The 21,681-nt window shown below is 45.1% G+C and overlaps 1 protein-coding gene across 1 annotated transcript in view; it reads left to right on the plus strand.

The window, feature by feature from the left end:
- The first annotated feature begins 5,904 nt into the window (after positions 1-5,904).
- Positions 5,905-21,681, plus strand: part of LOC139234719 (pyroglutamylated RF-amide peptide receptor-like) — a 38,401-nt gene continuing 22,624 nt past the window's right edge. The window contains exons 1-2 of the mRNA XM_070865400.1: positions 5,905-6,253; positions 20,424-20,576. Of these exons, the coding sequence (XP_070721501.1) occupies positions 5,905-6,253; positions 20,424-20,576 (502 nt within the window). The remainder of the gene's footprint in view (positions 6,254-20,423; positions 20,577-21,681) is intronic.

Here is a 21,681-nt window from a genome sequence, read left to right on the forward strand (position 1 = left end):
CACCATCATCGATCCACCAACACACACCCAACCAGCAATCGACCTCACTGCCAATCAAGAGGATGAACCCACCATTCCCAACAGTCCCGTCAGACCAGCCGCGCCACAGTGCAGCAATGGTCCGACCAACTCACCTATGCCAGAGTTTGACCTCAGACGATCAACCAGGGAGCGTAGGGCCCCGGATCATCTCAACTTGTAAATAATTTGTATCAAAGACTTTGGGGGGGCGGGGGAGTGATGTTATGTATGTAAACATTGTAACTGTGTAAGACTTACCACCAGAGGGCGCAACTGTTGGAGGCCAAAGGGTCACCTGCACACCTCGTGCAAGCGAGTATAAAAGGTTGTCTGCCATACTGCTTAGGCACTCTGGAGTTGTATTAAAGAGACTAAGGTCACATCAGTTTTAGCTCACAGTACTCAGTCTTGTGGAGTTCTTCCATACCTAACAATACTTGCGCGTGATACATGGTGCTGTGAGGTGCTGGCCTCTTCTGAGCACTAGGAGCCACCTATAGATGCAGAAGAGGAGAATATATTAGAATGCTGACTGCGTAACACCTCTGTAAATATTACTTCAATGGGAATATGTAGTGTGGCATGGCATTATGCTCCAGTGGGTGAGAATCATGATGAATAAGGGGAGAAGAATCATGGAACAGTACAGCACAGAAGGAGGCCATTCGGCCCATCGAGTCTGTGTCGGCTCTTTTGAAGAGCGATCCTGTTAGTCCCGCTCCCCCGCTCTTTCGCTGTATCCCTGCCATTTTTTCTCCTTCAAGTATTTATCCAATTCCCTTTTGAACGCTACTATTGAATCTGTGTCCATCACCCGCTCAGGCAGTGCATTCCAAAACCTAACCACTCACTGCATAAAAAAGTTTTTCCTCGTGTCGCCTCAGGTTCTTTTGTCAATCACCTTGAATCTGTGAATTCTCGTTAGCGACCCTTCCGCCAATGGAAACAATTTCTCTTTGTTTACTCTATCTAAATCCTTCATGATTTTAAACACCTATTAACTCTCCTCTTAGCCTTCTCTGCTCTAAGGAGAACAACCCCAGCTTCTTCAACTTATCCAGGTAATTGTAATCCCCCATCCCTGGAAGCATTCTAGTAAATCTCCTCTGCACCTTCTCAAAGCCTTTACATCCTTCCGAAAGTGTGGTGCCCAGAATTTGACACACTACTCCAGCTGTGGCCGAATCAGTGTTTTATAATGGTTTAGCATAACTTCCTGGCTTTTATAAGAACATAAGTACATAAGAAATAGGAACAGGAGTAGGCCATACAGCTCCTCGAGCCTGCTCCGCCATTCAATAAGATCATGGCTGATCCGATCATGGACTCAGCTCCACTTCCCCGCCCACTCCCCATAACCCCTTATCCCCTTATCATTTAAGAAACTGTCTATTTCTGTCTTAATTTATTCAATATCACACCTCCCACAGCACTCTGAGGCAGTGAATTCCACAGATTTACAACCCTCTGAGAGAAGAAATTTCTCCTCAGCTCAGTTTTAAATGGGCGGCCCCTTATTCTAAGATCATGCCCTCTAGTTCTAGTCTGCCCCATCAGTGGAAACATCCTCTCTGCATCCACCTTGTCAAGCCCCCTCATAACCTTATACGTTTCGATACGATCACCTCTCATTCTTCTGAATTTCAATGAGTAGAGGCCCAACCTTTCCTCATAAGTCAACCCCCTCATCTCTGGAATCAACCTAGTGAACCTTCTCTGAACTGCCCCCAAAGCAAGAATATCCCTTTGTAAATATGGAAACCAAAACTGCACGCAGTATTCCAGGTGTGGCCTCACCAATACCCTGAATAGCTGTAGCAAGACGTCCCTGCTTTTATACTCCATCCCCTTTGCAATAAAGGCCATGATTCCATTGGCCTTTCTCATCACTTGCTGTACCTGCATACTATCCTTTTATGTTTCATGCACAAGTACCCCCAGGTCCTGCTGTACTGCAGCACTATGCAATCTTTCTCTATTTAAATAATAACTTGCTCTTTGATTTTTTTCTGCCAAAGTGCATGACCTCACACTTTGCAACATTATACTCTATCTGCCAAATTTTTGCCCACTCACTTTTGTACTCTTTGCCTCTATTTATAAAGCCCAGGATCCCATACGCTTTATTAACTGCTTTGTTAACCTGCCCTGCCACCTTCAAAGATTTGTGCACAAACACCCCAAGGTCTCTCTGTTTTTGCAAATGCTTTAAAATTGTACCCCCATTCTTCCTACTAAAATGAATCGCCTCATACTTTTCTGCATTGAATTTCATCTGCCATATGCCCGCCCATTCCGCCAGCCTGTTGATGTCCTCTTGAAGTCCTATTACTATCTTCCTCACTTCCAATTTTCACGCCATCTGGAAATTTCAAAATGTTGCCGCCAAGTCCAAATCGTTCCAACTATTTAGTACACAACTAAAACCATATTTAAATCAATGGAAAGGTTCGGCAGTTGCACAGAGTATGGCCACCTCAGAAACACAATCACTGACAACAGACACGGCGGCCATTCTGCACGCAGCAAGACTCTGCAATGAAGAGAACGGCCCATTCATCTGTTTTTGGTGGTCGAGGGTTGAAATGTTCGCCAGGACACCGGGAGAACTCCTACACCAATACAGCCGGGCTGTGCTCCCCAAGAGAGAACAGGAAAATGATGGCAGCAGCCCAGGAGGCCTCTGACTTCTTGTCCAGTTTCTCTTTGATCTCATTGCCAACAACTGAGAGTGGACATCTCGAAGGCACATAATGGCATAAGATTACCAATTGCTTCACATGCACTTCTCCTTCCTGCTTCAGTATTCTGCCTTGTCCTGCAAGCAGAGAAGTTTAGAAATATAGAAACATAAAAAACAGGTGCAGGAGTAGGCCATTCGGCCCTTCGAGCCTGCACCACCATTCAATAAGATCATGGCTGATCATTCACCTCAGTACCGCTTTCCTGCTTTCTCTCCATACCCTTGATCCCTTTAGCCATAAGGGCCACATCTAACTCCCTCTTGAATATATCCAACGAACTGGCATCAACAACTCTCTTCGTGTTTTTGCCACCAAAGTGGATAACCTCACATTTATCCACATTATACTGCATCTGCCATGCATTTTCCCACTCGCCTAACCTGTCCAAGTCACCCTGCAGCCTCTTAGCATCCCCCTCACAGCTCACACCACCACCCAGCTTAGTGTCATCTGCAAACTTGGAGATATTACACTCAATTCCTTCATCTAAATCATTGATGTATATTGTAAATAGCTGGGGTCCCAGCACTGAGCCCTGCGGCACCCCACTAGTCACTGCCTGCCATTCTGAAAAGGACTAGTTTATCCCGACTCTCTGCTACCAACCAGTTCTCTATCCACATCGGTACATTACCCCCAATACTGTGCTTTAATTTTGCACACCAATCTCTTGTGTGGGACCTTGTCAAAAGCCTTTTGAAAGTCTAAATACACCACATCCACTGGTTCTCCCTTGTCCACTCTACTAGTTCCATCCTCAAAAAATTCTAGAAGATTTGTCAAGCATAATTTCCCTTTCGTAAATCCATGCTGACTTGGATCAATCCTGTCACTGCTTTCCAAATGCGCTGCTATTTCATCTTTAATAATTGATTCCAACATTTTCCCCACTACTGATGTCAGGCTAATCAGTCTATTATTACCTGCTTTCTCTCTCCCTCCTTTATTAAAAAGCGATGTTACATTAGCTATCTTCCAGTCCATAAGAACTGATCCAGAGTCGATAGACTGTTGGAAAATGATCACCAATGCATCCACTATTTCTAGGGCCACTTCCTTAAGTACTCTTGGATGCAGACTATCAGGCCCTGGGGATTTATCGGCCTTCAATCCCATCAATTTCCCTAACACAATTTCCCGACTAATAAGGATTTCCTTCAGTTCCTCCTTCTCACTAGACCCTCGGTCCCCTAGTATTTCCAGAAGGTTATTTGTGTCTTCCTTCGTGAAGACAGAACCAAAGTATTTGTTCAACTGATCTGCCATTTCTTTTTTCCCCATTATAAATTCTGACTGTAAGGGACCTACGTTTGCCTTCACTAATTTTTTTCTCTTCACATATCTATAGAAGCTTTTGCAGTCAGTTTTTATGTTCCCAGCAAGCTCTCTCTCATATTCTATTTTCCCCCTTCTAATTAAACGCTTTGTCCTCCTCTGTTGAATTCTAAATTTCTCCCAGTCCTCGGGTTTGCTGCTTTTTCTGGCTAATTTATATGCCTCTTCCTTGGATTTAACACTATCCTTAATTTCCCTTGTTAGCCACGGTTGAGCCACCTTCCCCGTTTTATTTTTATTCCAGACAGGGATGTACAATTGTTGAAGTTCATCCATGTGATCTTTAAATGTTTGCCATTGCCTATCCACCGTCAACCCTTTAAGTATCATTTGCCAGTCCGTTCTAGCCAATTCACACCTCAAACCATCGAAGTTACCTTTCCTTAAGTTCAGGATCCTAGTCTCTGAATTAACTGTGTCACTCTCCATCATAATAAAGAATTCTACCATATTATGGTCACACTTCCCCAAGGGGCTTCGCACAACAAGATTGCTAATTAGTCCTTTATTCAGTTGTTGGAAGTTTGAAGTGAACATGCAGCCATACTCAAGTGCTTAACCTTCAGTCTGTGAGATGCACTGAGTACATGTGACAAAAGAACATACTTCATTGGGGTATTTGACAATTCAGAAGGACAGACAGAAAGGAAAAGGTGGTGGGGTAGCACTGATAATGTGGATGAGATCAGGGTGTTAGTGAGAAATGATATTGGCTCAGAAGATCAAGATGTTGAATCAGTTTGGGTGGAGATAAGGAATAATAAGGGAAAAAAGTTGTGTTCTTATTGGCTGTAAAACATCTTGGGATGTCCTGAGGTGTGAACGGTGTTCTTTCTTTATGCCTTTACTGACCTTATAAGATCATAAGAAATAGGAGCAGGGGTCGGCTATTTGGCCCCTCGAGCCTGCTCCGCCATTCAATAAGTTCATGGCTGATCTGATCCTGGTCTCAACTCCACTTTGCTGTCCACTCCCCATAATCCTTGACTCCCTTATCATTCAAAAGTCTGTCTATCTCCACCTTAAATATATTCAATGACCCATCCTCCACAGCTCTCTGGGGTAGAGAATTCCAAAGATTCACGACCCTCCGAGAGAAGAAATTCCTCCTCATCTCCGCTTTAAATGGGCAACCCCTTATTCTGAAACTATGCCCCCTAGTTCTAGATTCCCCCATGAGGGGAAACATCCTCTCTGCATCTACCCTCAGAATCTTATATGTTTCAATAAGATCACCTCTCATTCTTCTAAATTCCAATGAGTTTAGGCCCAACCTGCTGAACCTTTCTTCAAAAGATAACCCCTTCATCTCAGGAATCAACCGAGTGAACCTTCTCTGAACTGCCTGCAATGCAAGTTTAACCCTCCTCAAATAAGGAGATCCAAACTGCATGCAGTACTCCAGGTGTAGTCTCACCGACCTTCTGTATGCTTCAACGGATGTTTTTCTTCCTGATCAGGTTTCACGCCCTAAAACCTGTCAAAATGCATTTCCATCAGTATGTCTTTCTGCCCCTGGACTAAAGCACCTGGGATTACAGGTGCTATCTTCACGGATTGACAGATGCACCTATCTGGCTGAATTCCCTCGGTGAAATAAAAGCGGCTGATCACTTACAGCAGCGATGCTTTGTATTTATAAAGGAAGTCGTACCTGGGTGGTTGGGCAGGATCGGGAGAGAACTACAACAGTCCCCACTCTTGAACCAGTTGGCACAATTAGCAATCTTCAGAAAGCTACCTTCTCGACTGGCACTGTCTTATCGCAGCTGTAGGAAGGAGGGTGAGAGAGCGAGAAAACAACATGAAAAACCCCGGCTCCTTTAACTTTACCCCCGAAATCCTCAACCAGTTGCTGGATTTTTACAACCTCTCCCGCGAGACATTCATCCAGACGTACAAACTGCAGCCGCTGATGTACGTCCCCGAGTTGCCCTTCGCCGCCGAGGTAACTTTTGTGCTAATCTACTGCATGATCTTCCTGCTCGCCTTCTGTGGAAACAGCCTGGTGTTGTGTGTTGTGAAACGGGCGAAAAAGTCTCGGACGGTTACCACCATGTTCATCTGCTCCCTCGCCATCAGCGACCTGCTCATCACCTTCTTCTGCATCCCATTCACCCTGCTGCAGAACATCTCCTCGGAGTGGATTGGGGGTGAGTGAACCAGTCTGCCTCTCACACACACTATTATTTTTACTGCATCAGTGTATTTCATCCAATAAACCTCTAAACAGGGGTCTCCGACTGCAATATAGGACAGCTTAAATGCTGATATTATTGCAATTATTCTATATGGAGTGACGCTCTTGAATATTTCTTGTAACACTTAACTACAACTTGCATTTATATAGCGCCTTTCACGACCACCGGACGTCTCAAAGCACTTTATATCCAATGAAGTACTTTTGGAGTGTAGTCACTGTTGTAATGCAGGAAACACAGCCGCCAACCTGCGCACAGCAAGCTCCCACAAACAGCAATGTGATAATGACCAGACAATCTTTTTTTGTTATGTTGTTGAGGGATAAATATTGGCCAGGACACCGGGGATAACTCCCCTGTTCTTCTTCGAAATAGTGCCACGAGATCTTTTACGTCCACCTGAGAGAGCAGACGGGCCTCGGTTTAACGTCTCATCCAAAAGACGGCACCTCCGACAGTGCAGCACTCCCTCAGCACTGGACTGGAGTGTCAGCCTAGATTTTTTGTGACCAAGTCCCTGGAGTGGGACTTGAACCCACAAGCTTCTGACTCAGACTATGGAGTGATTACACTTCTTTAAGTGACGTTGTTAAACATTTATTGTCAAACTTAATTACTGCTTGCATTTTTATAGCGCCCTTAACGATTCAACGACCCCCCCAGAAATTTAACCAAAAAGTTAAGGAAGTTTTTTTTTAACTGCATCTGTGTTAGGTTTACGAAGATCTCCATTCCTAGGTCCCTGCACATGATGAGAATGGCCAATTTATATCCCCATACTTTCAAAAGTGATTTTTGTTTTTAATGTCCTCATTCCTGTGATAATATTTCTAACAGTTGCTGCTTATTTTCTTTTAACTCATTCACAAAATATTTAATTCTGTAGAACAGAGCATTGGCCACAGCAAACGTTACAATTCCATGCCGTGGTCTCAGACCTGTCCTTCGGGGGTACATCACTCAACTACTTCCACTCAGAAGGTTGTGGGTTCAAGTCCCACTCCAGGGACTTGAGCACAAAAATCTAGGCTAACACTCCAGTGCAGTGCTGAGGGAGTGCTGCACTGTCAGAGATGCCGTCTTTCAGATGAGACGTTAAACCGAGGCCCCGTCTGCCCTCTCAGGTGGATGTAAAAGATCGCGTGGCACTATTTTGAAGAAGAGCAGGGGAGTTATCCCCGATGTCCTGGTCAATATTTATCCCTCAATCAACATAACTACAAAACAGATTATCTGATCATCACCACGTTATAGTTTGTGGGAGCTGCTGTGTGCAAATTGGCTGCTGCGTTTTCTACATTATTTTTGGTCGAAACTTTAAATCAAGTACTCCCTTTTGGCACTAGAACCCACAAATTAACAATTTAAAACTGTTACGAAAACCTTTAATCAAATTAAAATTTGGTTGCCAGGGGTGATGATGCACTCCAGTCCCTCCGGCGTCCACCTCTTGCGGAAGGCCACGAGTGTACCGGTGGACACCGCATGCTCCATCTCCAGGGGCACCCTAGCTCGAACGTATTGCTACATTACAAGAATAACTACACTTCAAAGTACTTAATTGGCTGTAAAGCATTTTGGGACGTCCTGAGGTTGTGAAAGGCGCTATATAAATGCAAGTCTTTCTTATTTCTTTTACTTTGATTGATGATAGCAGGGCAAAGTTCAAACAGTTGGTCACACACTATGCCACAGCAGCCCTTTCGAATCTCCTTCTTGTCATTTGCCTCCACTCTAATGTTACAGAGCCATCCAAACTACCAAGATTTAATTTAACTGGAATTTGACGGTTGAGAGCCAGCCAGACATCTCCTTGGAAATTGGGATGAGGATTGGGGATTCATCATTACTGATTCTTGACAGCTGGAGAGACAGACGGAAAGAAACGACTCAGACCCAATGGGAACAGAACGAAGTATTAATATGTAGGAGAAAGAAGTTCACTGCGAGGTAGCTAACTAAGCACAAAAGGAAATTGGGCGCGTAATTGCGAAGCTGCACCCAAAATTACGCCCATTCCTGCGCTAATTTTGCCGATATCTAATTACACCCAAATCTCCTGCCAATCGCATTAGCATACACTGGAACGTAAAATTAGGACCTGAGGAGGCACCGCACTCACAGCAAATATTTCTCCTTTGAGTTGAAAATTAAAGTTTCAAGCAATCTATGATTCATGCACATTAGCCATAACCTGCTTAAGAACCAGAAATCATGGAGGCTTTCCAATGTTTAATGTTACTGATGCCATAAAAATGCACTGAAAGAAACAGAAATAAAGAGCAGGTGTCAGTGAGGATAAATAAAACATTGCAAACAAAACACTACTTTGTTTCCTGCTGTGTCTAAAATTCGGGGCTTGATTTTACACCCGTTTTGAACTAGTGTAATTGCAGGAAATTCATGTGTAAGCCTGGGGGTAGAGCTATTATAATATGTCCGGGCACGGGGATCGACAGACGGTTACAGTAGCGTGATTACCTGCGCGACACACTGGCACCCGAGTTTACTTGCTCTTTTACGCCGGGTATTTGCTTTACGCCACAGTTGCACGTGTCTCTGGGGGCAAATTCCAACCCGTGGTACATTGAGAATGATTTGTTGGACCAAATGGACTTTCCCTGCTCTGCATGTTCGGACAAGGTCCCGGGTGCAATGGATTATGTTAATAACTAGAATGATTCAACGATTAGACATCGAATCGTGAAATATACTGCTGGCGTTACATTAATGCGCGCTCTATTTCTGCGTTCCAGTTCAGTAATTCCACGAGCATCTATTAGAGCGCATTTTGCTTGATTCTATCACACGCTACAAAGTTATTCTGTGAAGTGGCTGGTCAGCCTGAATCTTTTTGCAGTCGCATAGTTGAGCTTGTTATCGGTTCCCGAGCTGATAATCAGACCCATTGCTCTTGTTCCCGCGGATGATGCGAAAGCTGATGTATAACTGGAATTACAGCAGTGGCCGCGGTTACTCTGGTCGGAGCTGAAGCTGTACATGAGAGGAATGATACTGACTCTGTTGAGGACAGTAGGAATTGGATTTAGTGGTGATGGTACTCCCATAATGGTGTTGGGTAGGGAATTAGACAGGATCGATGCTGAGAGGTTGTTCCCCTGGGCCGGAGAGTCTAGAACTAGGGGGCATAGTCTCAGGGTAAGGGCTCGGCCATTGAACACTGAGATGAGGAGGAATTTCTTCACTCAGAGAGGGTTGTGAATCTTTGAAATCTCTGCGCCAGAGGACTGTGGATGTTGAATGGTTGGGTGTACTGCAGCCGGGCTGATATTGCACAGATCGCCCGTAGCTGTCTGGAATGAGACATTGCCACACAAATTGAGGGTGGCAGTGCCCTTCATAGCCACCACGAGAGCAATGCAGGCAGATGATCGAGGCTTCAGGTCTTCCTGCAACAACAACAACTTGTCTTTATATAGCTCCAAAGGGCCGAATTAGAGGAGCGCAGACATCTGGGGTGGGGTGGCGGGGTGTTTGTGAGGCTAGAGGAGATTACAGAGATAGGGAGGGGCGAGGCCATGGAGGGATTTGAAAACGAGGATGAGAATTTTGAAATCGAGGCGTTGCTTGGGAGCCAATGTAGGTCAGCGAGCACAGGGGTGGTGGGTGAGCGGGACTTGGGTCACAGACATGCCCTATTGCATCTTTGGTGAATCGTGCTCTTCTAATGCACAGTTAACCCGAATGCTACACTGCCTTTATATTCAGTGAAAGGAGAGGGGTAAGAGATCACTTGGGGAACTGCAGCCTTCTTCATCCTGTACTCCATCCTGTGCTCCTCCTCCTCCATGATAATGGCATACAGTGATACATCCACATGGGATGTTAAAGCTGCTCCTGAGATGCCCTAACTGCGTGTGCATTGGGGCGGGGGGAGGTGGTCTGAAAGCCTTCCCGTGGACTGACCCTGTGATTCACAATCAGATATATGGTATTTGTAGAGGCAAATGCAAAAGTAGAAATGAGTACGAAATACATTTCCAAGCGGCAGAAAGCAGTGTTTAAACTTACCAGGTTCTGCAAGCTCACAAACTGCTCTCCTCCGCCTTATCAGGTGATCCTGGTAGCTGCCTGACTTGCGAAATCACAGTCTAATTCTGACGTATGCTGATGAGGCCAGTAAGGACCCAACAGGTAGATCAGTGGAAGGTTCAGTGAGAGCAAGTGCTGCCAGTAGCGATTGAAATGGCATCGACTGTACGTGGAGTGAAAGTCACAGATTAGCTAAGTCTCACTGCATTATCTGATGACATGGCTAGCCACAGAACTGCCCACAGGCCAGGAGAAGAGCAGCTAGTCGAAACACTGAGCCGAAGCTCTCTTCCTGCACAATGGGCTCAATTTTGGTCAGTAGTTGCTCCGTTTTTTTTGGAGTAACCTGCTTTTTCTGGCGTAGCTTTAAAATCCCCAGTTTCCCCAATCAATTTGCACCAGTGTAACTCACTTAGTTACGTTTTTTTTAGGTTAGTTTTTTTTCTCAAAAGGGGGCGTTACCAGCCACCTACGCCAGTTCTGCCCATTTAGGCAACTTTGGCCAGCTAATAGTTATTCCATTTCTACTTGGGCCAGCGTATGTGGCCACTTGAGAAAACCCTTGCGGAAAGTTAAAGAAATCGGCACAGGTTAGTACATTGGAGGCCATTCAGCCTGGGCTAGGGGGCAGGACAATGCACCGGGAGGCCACTCGGCCAGGGCTAGGGGTGGGCAGGAGAACTGATAGAAATCACCGGCAGGCAAGAGCACTACCAGTTCTCCTGCCCGCCCCTAGCCCTGGTCGAGTGGCCTCCCGGTGCGATCGATCTCTTAGTGCTCCCGCCTGCCGGTGATTCCTATCAGTTCTCCTACCTGCCCCTAGCCCAACAAAGGAGGCAGAATTTATGAGACAGAGAATTTTAGCTAAAGGAGCCCAGCAACACAGATTCGAAGAGAGGGAATGATGTAAATTCAGCACCAATGAGATGGCAAAATAGCGGCAGTGTGAGGAGAAACAGCACAAGGCTGACAAGAGGGATTGGGACCGTTGTTGCAGACTCGCAGCACTACTGCGCATGCGCGGACATCACTGTGCCTGTGCAGACGTCCCAGCACATTTTCCAGCACAGAATGACTGGCCACGCTGCGCAACTGCAATGAAGCGGCCAGACAGTGGGCAAAGTTCCAACATTTATTTTCGGCGCATCTGAGAACGTACATAAGCGGTGCAACTCCAGTAAACAGGCTCGTCCAAAATTGAGCCCTATCAGCTGACGAAAGTACTGACTTGTGCCAATGCAGCACACAAGATGATTTTTGTTCATTGCATCAGCTCATCTGAAATCAAACAGGAGTTTTTATTTTGCTGTTCTGCCCCAACAAGAACAGCAAGTGAGGAGTTGTTCAAAATTGTAGACCAGGACATGACAAATTAAAGAAAGCCAAATGGAATTGTCCCATCAAGGTTTGCACAGCGGGGCAAAAAGCCATGATGTTGGACATGTTGGAGAGTTAAGGGTTAATACTCGAACTGACCTGTATGACTATAACTAGTCATGGGGCAACAGGCTTTTTAAAATAAACAGAAAGACTGCAGGTTGCCTGTGCAAGGAAATAAATGACTGGGATAACATTGACCATGAGTGATAATGTATAACTTTAGTGACTAGTGGAATAAACATAGGCAAAGGGATCAATTAACCATGGTATAGAGTGGATGTTTAAGTAAGTAAGCTGCCAATAAACTATTCTTGAAAGGATCGGAGAACAGATAAATCATGAGGTCATATCTGTGAAATGTACCTTTGAGGTACGCAAACTGGGATATATAAGTGTGGGAGAGGTGGAAAGAGAGAGGAACACAAAGCTGCCCCTTTTTACTGTATAGATTAATCACCTATGCTGTATATGAATAAAGTCTGTTCCATATATTCCACTATCGAGTGTCTCGTGCTTACTCGAAGCGTGTCGTAGTGAACCACAATAGGAAGGAGATTGACTGATGGTTAATTCAACACATGAAAGACTTTCTATTTAGGATGACAGCTGTTGTACTGCATGGTATATGGTGCCACTGTTGTATACACAGGGGAGTGCTAGTGGCGAAAGCGATGCCAAAAGAGCTCTCAGATGTAGTCAAGGTTGTGAGCTTCCCCCAGTCATCATGATTCATGGCGCGGCCCTCGACAACGTGGACCGTTTCCCATAGCTCGGGAGACTCTTATCAACAAAAGCAGACATTGATGCGGAGATCCAACACTGCCTCCAGTGCGCCAGTACAGCCTTCGGCCACCTGAGGAAAAGAGTGTTTGAAGATCAGGCTCTCAAATCTGCCACCAAGCTCATGGTCTACAGGGCTGTAGTGATACCCGCCCTCCTGTATGGCTCAGAGACGTGGACCATATACAGCAGACACCACAAATCGCTGGAGAAATACCACCAACGATGTCTCCGCAAGATCCTGCAAATCCCCTGGGAGGACAGACGCACCAACGTTAGCGTCCTCGACCAGGCCAACATCCCCAGCATTGAAGCAATGACCACACTCGACCAGCTCCATTAGGCAGGCCACATTGTTCGCATGCCTGACACAAGACTCCCAAAACAAGCGCTCAACTCGGAACACCTACACGGCATGCGAGCCCCAGTTGGGCAGAGGAAACATTTCAAGGACACCCTCAAAGCCTCCTTGATAAAATGCAACATCCCCACCGACACCTGGGAGTCCCTGACTAAAGACCGCCCTAGGTGGAGGAGGTGCATCTAGGAGGGCGCTGAGCATCTCGAGTCTCGTCGCCGAGAACATGCAGAAAACAGATGCAGGCAGCGGAAGGAGTGTGCGGCAAACCAGTCCCACCCTCCCTTTCTTTCAACGACTGTTTGTCCCACCTGTGACAGAAACTGTGGTTCCCATATTGTACTGTTCAGTCACCTAAGAACTCAATTTTAGAGTGGGAGCAAGTCTTCCTTGATTTCGAGGGACTGTCTATGATGACCTCCCCTCGGTGCTGTGTGAAGAGATGGGATCTTTGCACCAGCAAATTCTGCATCACACTGAAGATTGATGTTTGTCTCGCAGTTTTGAAAGTATCTGCAAATTGGAGGACTGCTGTGTGTTTTGGTCAGCTCTGAATCACCACTTCACTATCATTTCCTCGGCCTGCGCTTCAGGTTTTAAAGGGCTATTTTGCCAACCAATTTGACAAGCATGATGCATTCTTTGAAAGGCAAGAACAATTCAATAAATTGTGCACTATCGAACAGATGCATCGTATTTACTAAGACTGGGCGAATCATCCAGTGTTCTTTTATTATCAAGTATACTCAGCGATAGAGGCCTGGTATTTTTCTATTGATGTTGTTTTCTGTCTGAAGGAATATGTTACGTTAACTGAGAAAATAAAAGCCTTTTTTTCATGAAAAGGTACAGGGTCAGATTTTGCTGAAAGAATATTGACATCAACAACACAAGCTGATATCCTGTGAATTGCAAATCGCCACCAGTTACTGGCCGATTTGTGCCGCTCCGCCATTAGAAAGAAAAACTTGCATTTATATAGCGCCTTTCACAACCTCAGGATCAAAGCGCTTTACAGACAATGAAGTACCTTTGAAGCATAGTCACTGTGGTTATGTAGGAAACACGGCAGCCAATTTGCACGCAGCAAGCTCTCACAAACAGCAATGTGATAATGATCAGATAATCTATTTTAGTGATGTTGATTGAGGGATAAATATTGGCCAAGACACCGGAGATAACTTCCCTGCTCTTCTTCGATATAGTGCTATGGGATCTTTAACATCTACCTGAGACAGGAGGCAGGGCCTTGTTTACATCTTGTCCGAAAGATGGCACCTCTGATAGTGCAGCACTTGCTCAGTATTGCACTGGATTTTTGTGCTCAAGTCTCTGGAGTGGGACTTGAACCCAAACCTTATGACACAGAGGGGTGAGTGGTACCAACTGAGCCATGGCTGACACTTCACTAAATGGCATCTCGCACTAAACCTCCCCATGAGTTTCATAAAGTTGCTGTATTTGCATATTAATTGCCCATTAAACTTGCCACAGAAAGTTAAACCTAGTAATTAGCAGTTTAAGTACCATTTCAACACGTGATAATTGTTAATAACCGACAATCAGCCTCCCTTGCACAGAAGGTAAACAATTGCAAGTGTGTAATCTCATTCCTTCAGGTTGTGAATTGTTTTAGGAGATTTAAAAAACATCAAATTAAATGTTTTTCTTTTTCATTTCTTACTTTTCCTTTCTGTCTCTTTTTTTTCTCTTTCTCGCTTAATCCAACCTTTCTATCCCTCTCTTTATTTCTCTTTCTATATCTGGTTTGACATTGAATTCACTCACTGTAATTCACTCTCCTTAGTCCTTCCTGTTTATTTCTCAATCCTTAAATCTCATTGGTTAAGGAGACGCCTTGTTGGTTCCGTTGTTTACCAGGATCCCAGATTCCCTGTTGCCCGACAATCAACATTGTAGGCAAAATTTTTAAAAGCTAAACTTGTACGAACAAATCTAACTAATGGGGTACATCGCAAGATGTCCCACTTTAGAAAGAGTGGGAAACCCATGGGATGTGAATCTCTAAAAGAGGGGGGGGGGGAAGGGGGGATGCTCAGCAAGAGCAAATTGTGAACCTCTGCTTTATTACATTTGTCACCGTGGTAACCCAGAAAGGCAGTTCTAATAGGATGGGGGTAATTTTCACCATCACTGCTGGTGGTAAGCGAGCGGAATGACTATCGACTGTTGTAGAACCAGCTCGATAGTCATCCCATTGGTAGAGTTTGCCACAGAACACAAAATGGAGCCAGCCTACTCAGGATGGATTACCCCCTGAGATGTCTGCACTCCTCAAATTCTGCCCTCTTGAGCATCCCTGATTATAATTGCTCAACCATCGGTGGGCATGCCTTCAGCTGCCTGGGCCCTAACCTCTCGAACTCCCTCCCTAAACCTCTCCGCCTCTCCATCTCTCTTTCCTTCTTTAAGACGCCCCTTAAAACCTATCTCTTTGACCAAGCTTTTGGTCACCTGCTGTAATTTCTTCTTATGTGGCTCGGGGTCAAATTTATCTGTTTTGTAACACTGCTGTGAAGCGCCTTACGACGTTTTACTACGTTAAAGGCGCTATAGAAATAAAAGTTGGTGTTGTTGTATGTACACTAGTAGTTGTGGATGTAGTTGGAAGCTATGAGCCAAACTAACAGTATGCTTCAGGACAGAGGTGGGACTAACCATGCTGAGTCAGAGGCAAGCCCACACGTACAATTGCTGCCCTTCAGAGTCAGTCATTGTGTGTGCAGCACTGTTGAGATGTGGTAAGGTACTATAAAGTAGCAGGTATTGTTTTGCATTTCAATATTTTTTCGAACGAACAAATTTATATTGCACCTTTCACAACTTCAGGATGTCCCAGAAACTCACAGACAATGAAGTCCCTTTTGAAATGTAGTTACTGTTGTAGTGCAGGGAAACACAGCAGCCAATTTGCGCACGGCTAGCTCCCACAAACAGCGGAGATAAGCGGCCAGGTAATTTGGAGTTGATTGAAGAATAAAAGTCGGCTAGGACACTAGGTGAACTCTCCTGCGCTTCTTCTCACAGGGCCGTGGGATCCTTTAGCTTTCACCCGACCAGGCTTCAGTTTAACATCTCATTTGAAAGACGGCACCTCCAACAGGGCAGCACATCCTCAGTACAGTACTGAAGCGTTAACCTAGATCATGCGCTCAGGAGTGGAACTTGAACCCATGACCCGTCTGACTCAGCAGCAAGAATGCTACCAGTGAGCTAAAGTCGACACCTTTAACTTGTTTTTTTAGTACATGTACACCAGTTACTCTTGAAGTTAACAAATATACTGTTATACAAAAATTGTATTGCTTATAAGCCTTGCTTACTGTGGTATATGATTGGATTAAGGGTGTACTGTACTGATATTTCTCTTACATTAATGAAGATCTAATATCTTCTGATTGGTTTTTAGGGCCATTGGTTACATTTTACGCCTATATGACAACATAGAAGTCTATAAAAAAAATGAATGGATTTCTTACATGCAAATGGAAAATTGGCTCAGCTGTACAAGGAGAATGGTGAAACTATTTTCATTTAATAAACACATTCCTTCAGCTTTGATAGAATACTTAAGGAGCCACAGTCTTTGTGAAAATATTGCTTAGCAATCATTTTTTCATTTGGAGATGGTTTCATCTTTATGTTTACATCACTGTTGTGTACATTGTTATGTTGCATTGCTGGGTTAACACTTCTGACTCTTAATTATTTATTCATCTGCCAACTGTGGTTCATATTTCAGTTTTATTAAAATATCACACAAATATTATTTATTGTAAAGTTGTATTGTGCATCAGTAATGTTAAACAAAGAAATAAAGAGCTTTAATTTATATAGCACTTTTCACAACCTCAGTATGTCCTAAAGCACTCTACAGCCATTGAATTACTTTTGCAGTGTAGTCACTGTTATAATGTAAAAATGCAGCAGCCAATTTGTGCACAGCAAGCTCCCACAAACAGCATGTGATCATGACCAGATAATCTATTTTAGTGATATCGGTTGAAGGATAAACATTGGTCCAGGACACCGGGGAGAACCCACCTGCGTTTCTTCAAAATAGTGCCATGATTTCTTTTACAGCGCAATGAACTTTTTGACGTTCCATACAATTGAGGAAGAAGGCCATGGAGGGATTTGAAAACAAAGATGATAATTTTAAAATCGAAGTGTTGCCAGCCCGGGAGCCAGTGTAGGTCAGTGAGCACGGGGGGTGATGGGTAAATGGGATTTGGTGTGAGTTAGGATACGGGCAGCAGAGTTTTGGATGAGCTCAAGTTTACAGAGTGTGAAAGGTGCAAGGACAACTACCTGTTGGTTCGATCTCCTGGTTGGGTTCGTTAGCTTATTATTGGCATGCAGCGGGTGTGGGTGTGGGGCACATTATTCAGCACTGCATAGAAAAGAAAAGTAACTCCAAGCACATCCTGCAGTACATTCGTAGATGCTTCAGACTTTTCATTGTCTCGATTGTCTGGTACGGCCTGTATTTCAAAAAGATAATTGCCTTGAAATCCCGACCTCTCTGGGTCCGTACGGAGTGTGTACGGACCCGGGAAGGCATCGCGAAAGCTGGTTTTTGGCGCGCAATGCACATGTGCCGATAACCGGCTTTTCCGATCTGTCAAGTTTCTGGCTTGAGATTGCGCTGTTTGCCAGTCTCTTGCCCTGTGAATGTCCTGAAAACTCTTGCACCCGGTAAAAGCAAGCGCATAGCCTACTTTTACCAGCATAAGAGTTTTAAAACATCAAAAACAGATCAAAATAAAATTTAAAAATACATATTTAATTTAAAAACCTTGCCCACTCGGGTAATTTTAATTTTAAATCATAATTAAAACTTTTTTTTTTAAATCGGCAAATATTTTTTTCAAAAACATTTCTATCAACTTTAATTTCTATAATGTATTTACGTGAGGTGTTTTCAAAATTTTTTTAATGTAGTGTTTGGATGTGCTTTTCAGTCATGGGCCTAGAAATCCCAGCATCCCCGGGTCCGTACGGAGTGTGTACGGAGTGTGCACGGAGTGTGCACGGGTTGTATACGAAGTGTGTACGGAGTATGTACGAACCCGGGAAGGCATTGCAAAAGCCGGTTTTCAGAGCACAATGCACATGCGCTGAAAACCGGCTTTTCTGATCTGTCAAGCTCCAGCCTGAATACCTGAAATTTCCATCCCTCACCTTTCTCTCTCTCACTAATCTGAGAGAAGTCCGGCGAGAACAAACCAAAAAAACCCACTGGAAATGTGCATGCGCGACCGCCGTTTGTTGTCGGCAGCATTCGCAGGTGTGGGAATAGGAGAAGGGTGCTGACTTTTATTTTTAATTCGGGTAGCATGGTGTCAGGGACAGGGAAGACTTCTTGGGGTTAATGTTACCTTGGGATCATGGTGTAAAAGGGACAATATCAGATTGGCTACTCGTCATACACTCCGCCCCATATTCATTTCTGTTGCAGTTGTAAGTGGCACCCGTGGCTGAGTGGGAAGCACACTCGTGTCTGCGTCACAAGGTTGTGGGTTCAAGACCCACTCCAGAAACTGGAGCACATAAATCTAGGCTGACACTCCAGTGCATGCCACATGCCCTACATGAGACTCCCAAAGCAAGCGTTCTACTCGGAACTCCGACACGGCAAGCGAGCCCCAGGTGGGCAGAGGAAACCTTACAAGGACACCCTCAAAGCCTCCTTGATAAAGTGCAACATCCCCACCGGTACCTGGGAATCCCTGGACCAGACTGCTGAATGTGGAGGAAGAGCATCCAGGAGGGGCAAATCAAGTCGAGTCTCGTTGCTGAGAGCATGCAGAAATCAAGCACAGACAGCGGAAGGAGCGTGCGGCAAACCAAGCTCCCCACCCACACTTTCCTTCAACCACTGTCTGTCCCACCTGTGACAGAGACTGTAATTCCCGCATTGGCCTGTACAGCCATCTCAGAACTCACTTTTAGGATGGAAGCAAGTCTTCCTCGATTCCGAGGGACAGCCTATGAGGATGAATCTGACACTCCAGTGCAGTACTGAGGGAGTGCTGCACTGTCAGAGGTGTTGTCTTTCGGATGAGATGTTAAACTGAGGCCCTGTCTGCTATCTCAGGGGGATGTAAAAGATCCCATGGCACTATTTCGAAGATGAGCAGGGGAGTTATCCTTGGTGTCCTGGCCAATATTTATCCCTCATTCAACATCAATAAAACAGATTATCTGTTCGCTATCACATTGCTGTAGTGGGAGCTTGCTGTGCGCAAATTGGCTGCTGTGTTTCCTGCACTACAACCGTGACTATCCTTCAAAAGTACTTAATTGGCTCTAAGTGGTCGTGAAAGGCGCTATATAAATGCAAGTCATCCTTTTTTTCTTTTATTGGAAGGGAAAATCAGGTCGGGCGTCTAATGATCGGCTAATTCATTATTAACCATTATACATCATCGCACAACGTTAAAATTATCCTCTCACTCTGTAGCTGAGAAACAGTAGTTACTGGTTCAGGAGGGGGCCGAGTGAATTGCTTCAGCAGCTGTCCAGGAAGCTTGTGGTTATTTCCTCTTGTCTGCCTCTGAGGAAGCCATATTGCAAAAGGAGGGGGTTGGCACAGTACTAAACTCTGCTTCCATGGCTAAGTGCAGAAGAGGAACAGTGTTCCACAACAAATACTGAAGCAGCAAAAGGCCAAAAATAAAGACCTTTCTAAAACAAACCCACCAAGTTGTCCTTTTAATACAGCACCTAGGCAATGATGAAGAAACGGTGTCAGGTTTTGATGGGAAATTTGCCCCTGAACTTGACTCAGCACTCTTACAGGAAATCTGTGCGCAGAGCCATCTGACATTCATTTGCATGTAATTTACAATACGATACCATATTTGGGGGCAGCCAGTACAGCTGTAGAGGAAGTTCGGAGGGCAGTGCTGTTCAGGTGCGGAACGGAGGGTGGGGGCCAAAGGATTAGTACCCGTTTTTCTAGTGCGCTGCACCTGTTTTTCAGGCCCCTTATCTGGGCACTAAAGAAAGGGAAAAAAGACTTGGATTTATGTAGGGTTTTCCACAACCACCGGACGTCCTAAAGTGCTTTAAAGCCAATTAAGAACTTTTGAAGTGTTCTTCTTAGGCTGTCCCCGGGAGTCGAAGATGACTTGCTTCCACACTAAAATGAGTTCTCAGGTGACTGATGAGACCAATGCGGGATCTACAGTCTCTGTCACAGGAGGGACAGACGGTGGTTGGAGGGGTGGGTGGGGTGCTTGCTTTGCCCTATGCTCCTTCCGCTTTTTGTGCTTGGCTTCCGCATGCTCCTGACGCAGAGACTCGAAGAGTCTTTGAAGTGTAGTCACTGTTGTAATGTGGGAAACGCGGCAGCCGATTTGCGCACAGCAGGCTCCCACGAACAGCAACGTGATAATGACCAGATAATCTGTTTTAGTGATGTTGATTGAAGCATAATTCAATCTTGCAAAACTGTAGATTAACATTGTTGGTCAAACTTTCTGTAGATATTTTCTAATCTTTTAATTGATATTTGATTTCCAGGGGCTTTTGTCTGCAAGATGGTTCCTTTTGTTCAGACGACCGCTGTGGTGAGCTGTATCCTAACAATGGTGTGCATAGCTGTGGAGCGGTATGAAGGGATCGTGCACCCACTGAGGAGGCACTATCAGAACACAAGGGCGTACAAAATGCTGGGTAGGTCTTCAATAAAATAATCATTGCTATGTAGGTTAACTACATTTTTTTGTTGGAGTTGTTGATTAAGGAAGTTGTTGACAAAACCACAAGGAGATCTGTCTGCTCTTCGTTTGAGAGGCCCATGAGATCTTTAATGTCCACTTGAACCACCAGAACAAGGGCAGACAGAGCCTCATTGCTTCATCCACACCATGCGAGCACCATCGGTGCAGGCCGGAGAGCGGAAGGAGCAACATGGTGTCATACCACTCCAGGGAGCAGCACGTACTGGAGCAGGAGAGCAACGGCAGTGAAAAGGGACATCACCAAGATCCAGGTGATTGGAGCGTGGGCAGATCCAGCAGGAGCGGCGAGGTCAGGGCGAAGGAGTGACGAGAGATTGTAGAGGCACATGATCAGGGCCCAGGAGAGGGGTGAGTTCGGGACCAGAAGAGGCGAGGGCCCAGGGGCAGCACGGGCCAGCCCACACTGCGATATGTGCGCGTACTAGGTCCGTGCAGCAGAGCTGGTCTCCAGTCGTCCTGGTTAATCCTTGTTACTGGACCAAGACCTAGCTCTGTCAAGCCCATGTGGTGGCTGGTGTGCAACGGTCACCACACGTTAAAAAAAATCCACGCACAGGCATCTTCCACCCTTCAAGGTTTAGTTCGGAACCTGGAATTTGAGGTCCTTCATTGAAACACCTGTGAACTTTTTGACGTGGAAGCAAGTCATTCTCGATTCGAGGGACTGCCTTTGATGATGACGATGATGATGGCTTCATCCACAGGATTGCACCACCTCTGGCGCACTGCTCCCTTTCTACTGCAATAGAATGCTCATCTGGATTTGAGTTCAAATCTTGGTATTGGGCTTGAACTTTATAACCTAGAGGTTGCTCAAAGTCATGGAGAAAATTAGCAAGAGATGGTGCATTATTTAGAAAATAAAATTGAGTGCAAATGCACATTGGGGCTGATTTGGTTACAAGCGTAAGTCAGTTTTAATTGGTTAAGAACTGATGCCAAATTCGCAAGAAGGAGAAAGTGCTAATAAAGCTCAATTTTCCAGTATAAGCTCATTCGCATAATCGTCCACCGGCAGACTTGGATTGGTCTAGGGC

This window comes from Pristiophorus japonicus, chromosome 22 (genome assembly GCF_044704955.1).
Source record: "Pristiophorus japonicus isolate sPriJap1 chromosome 22, sPriJap1.hap1, whole genome shotgun sequence".
Taxonomy (NCBI): domain Eukaryota; kingdom Metazoa; phylum Chordata; class Chondrichthyes; family Pristiophoridae; genus Pristiophorus; species Pristiophorus japonicus.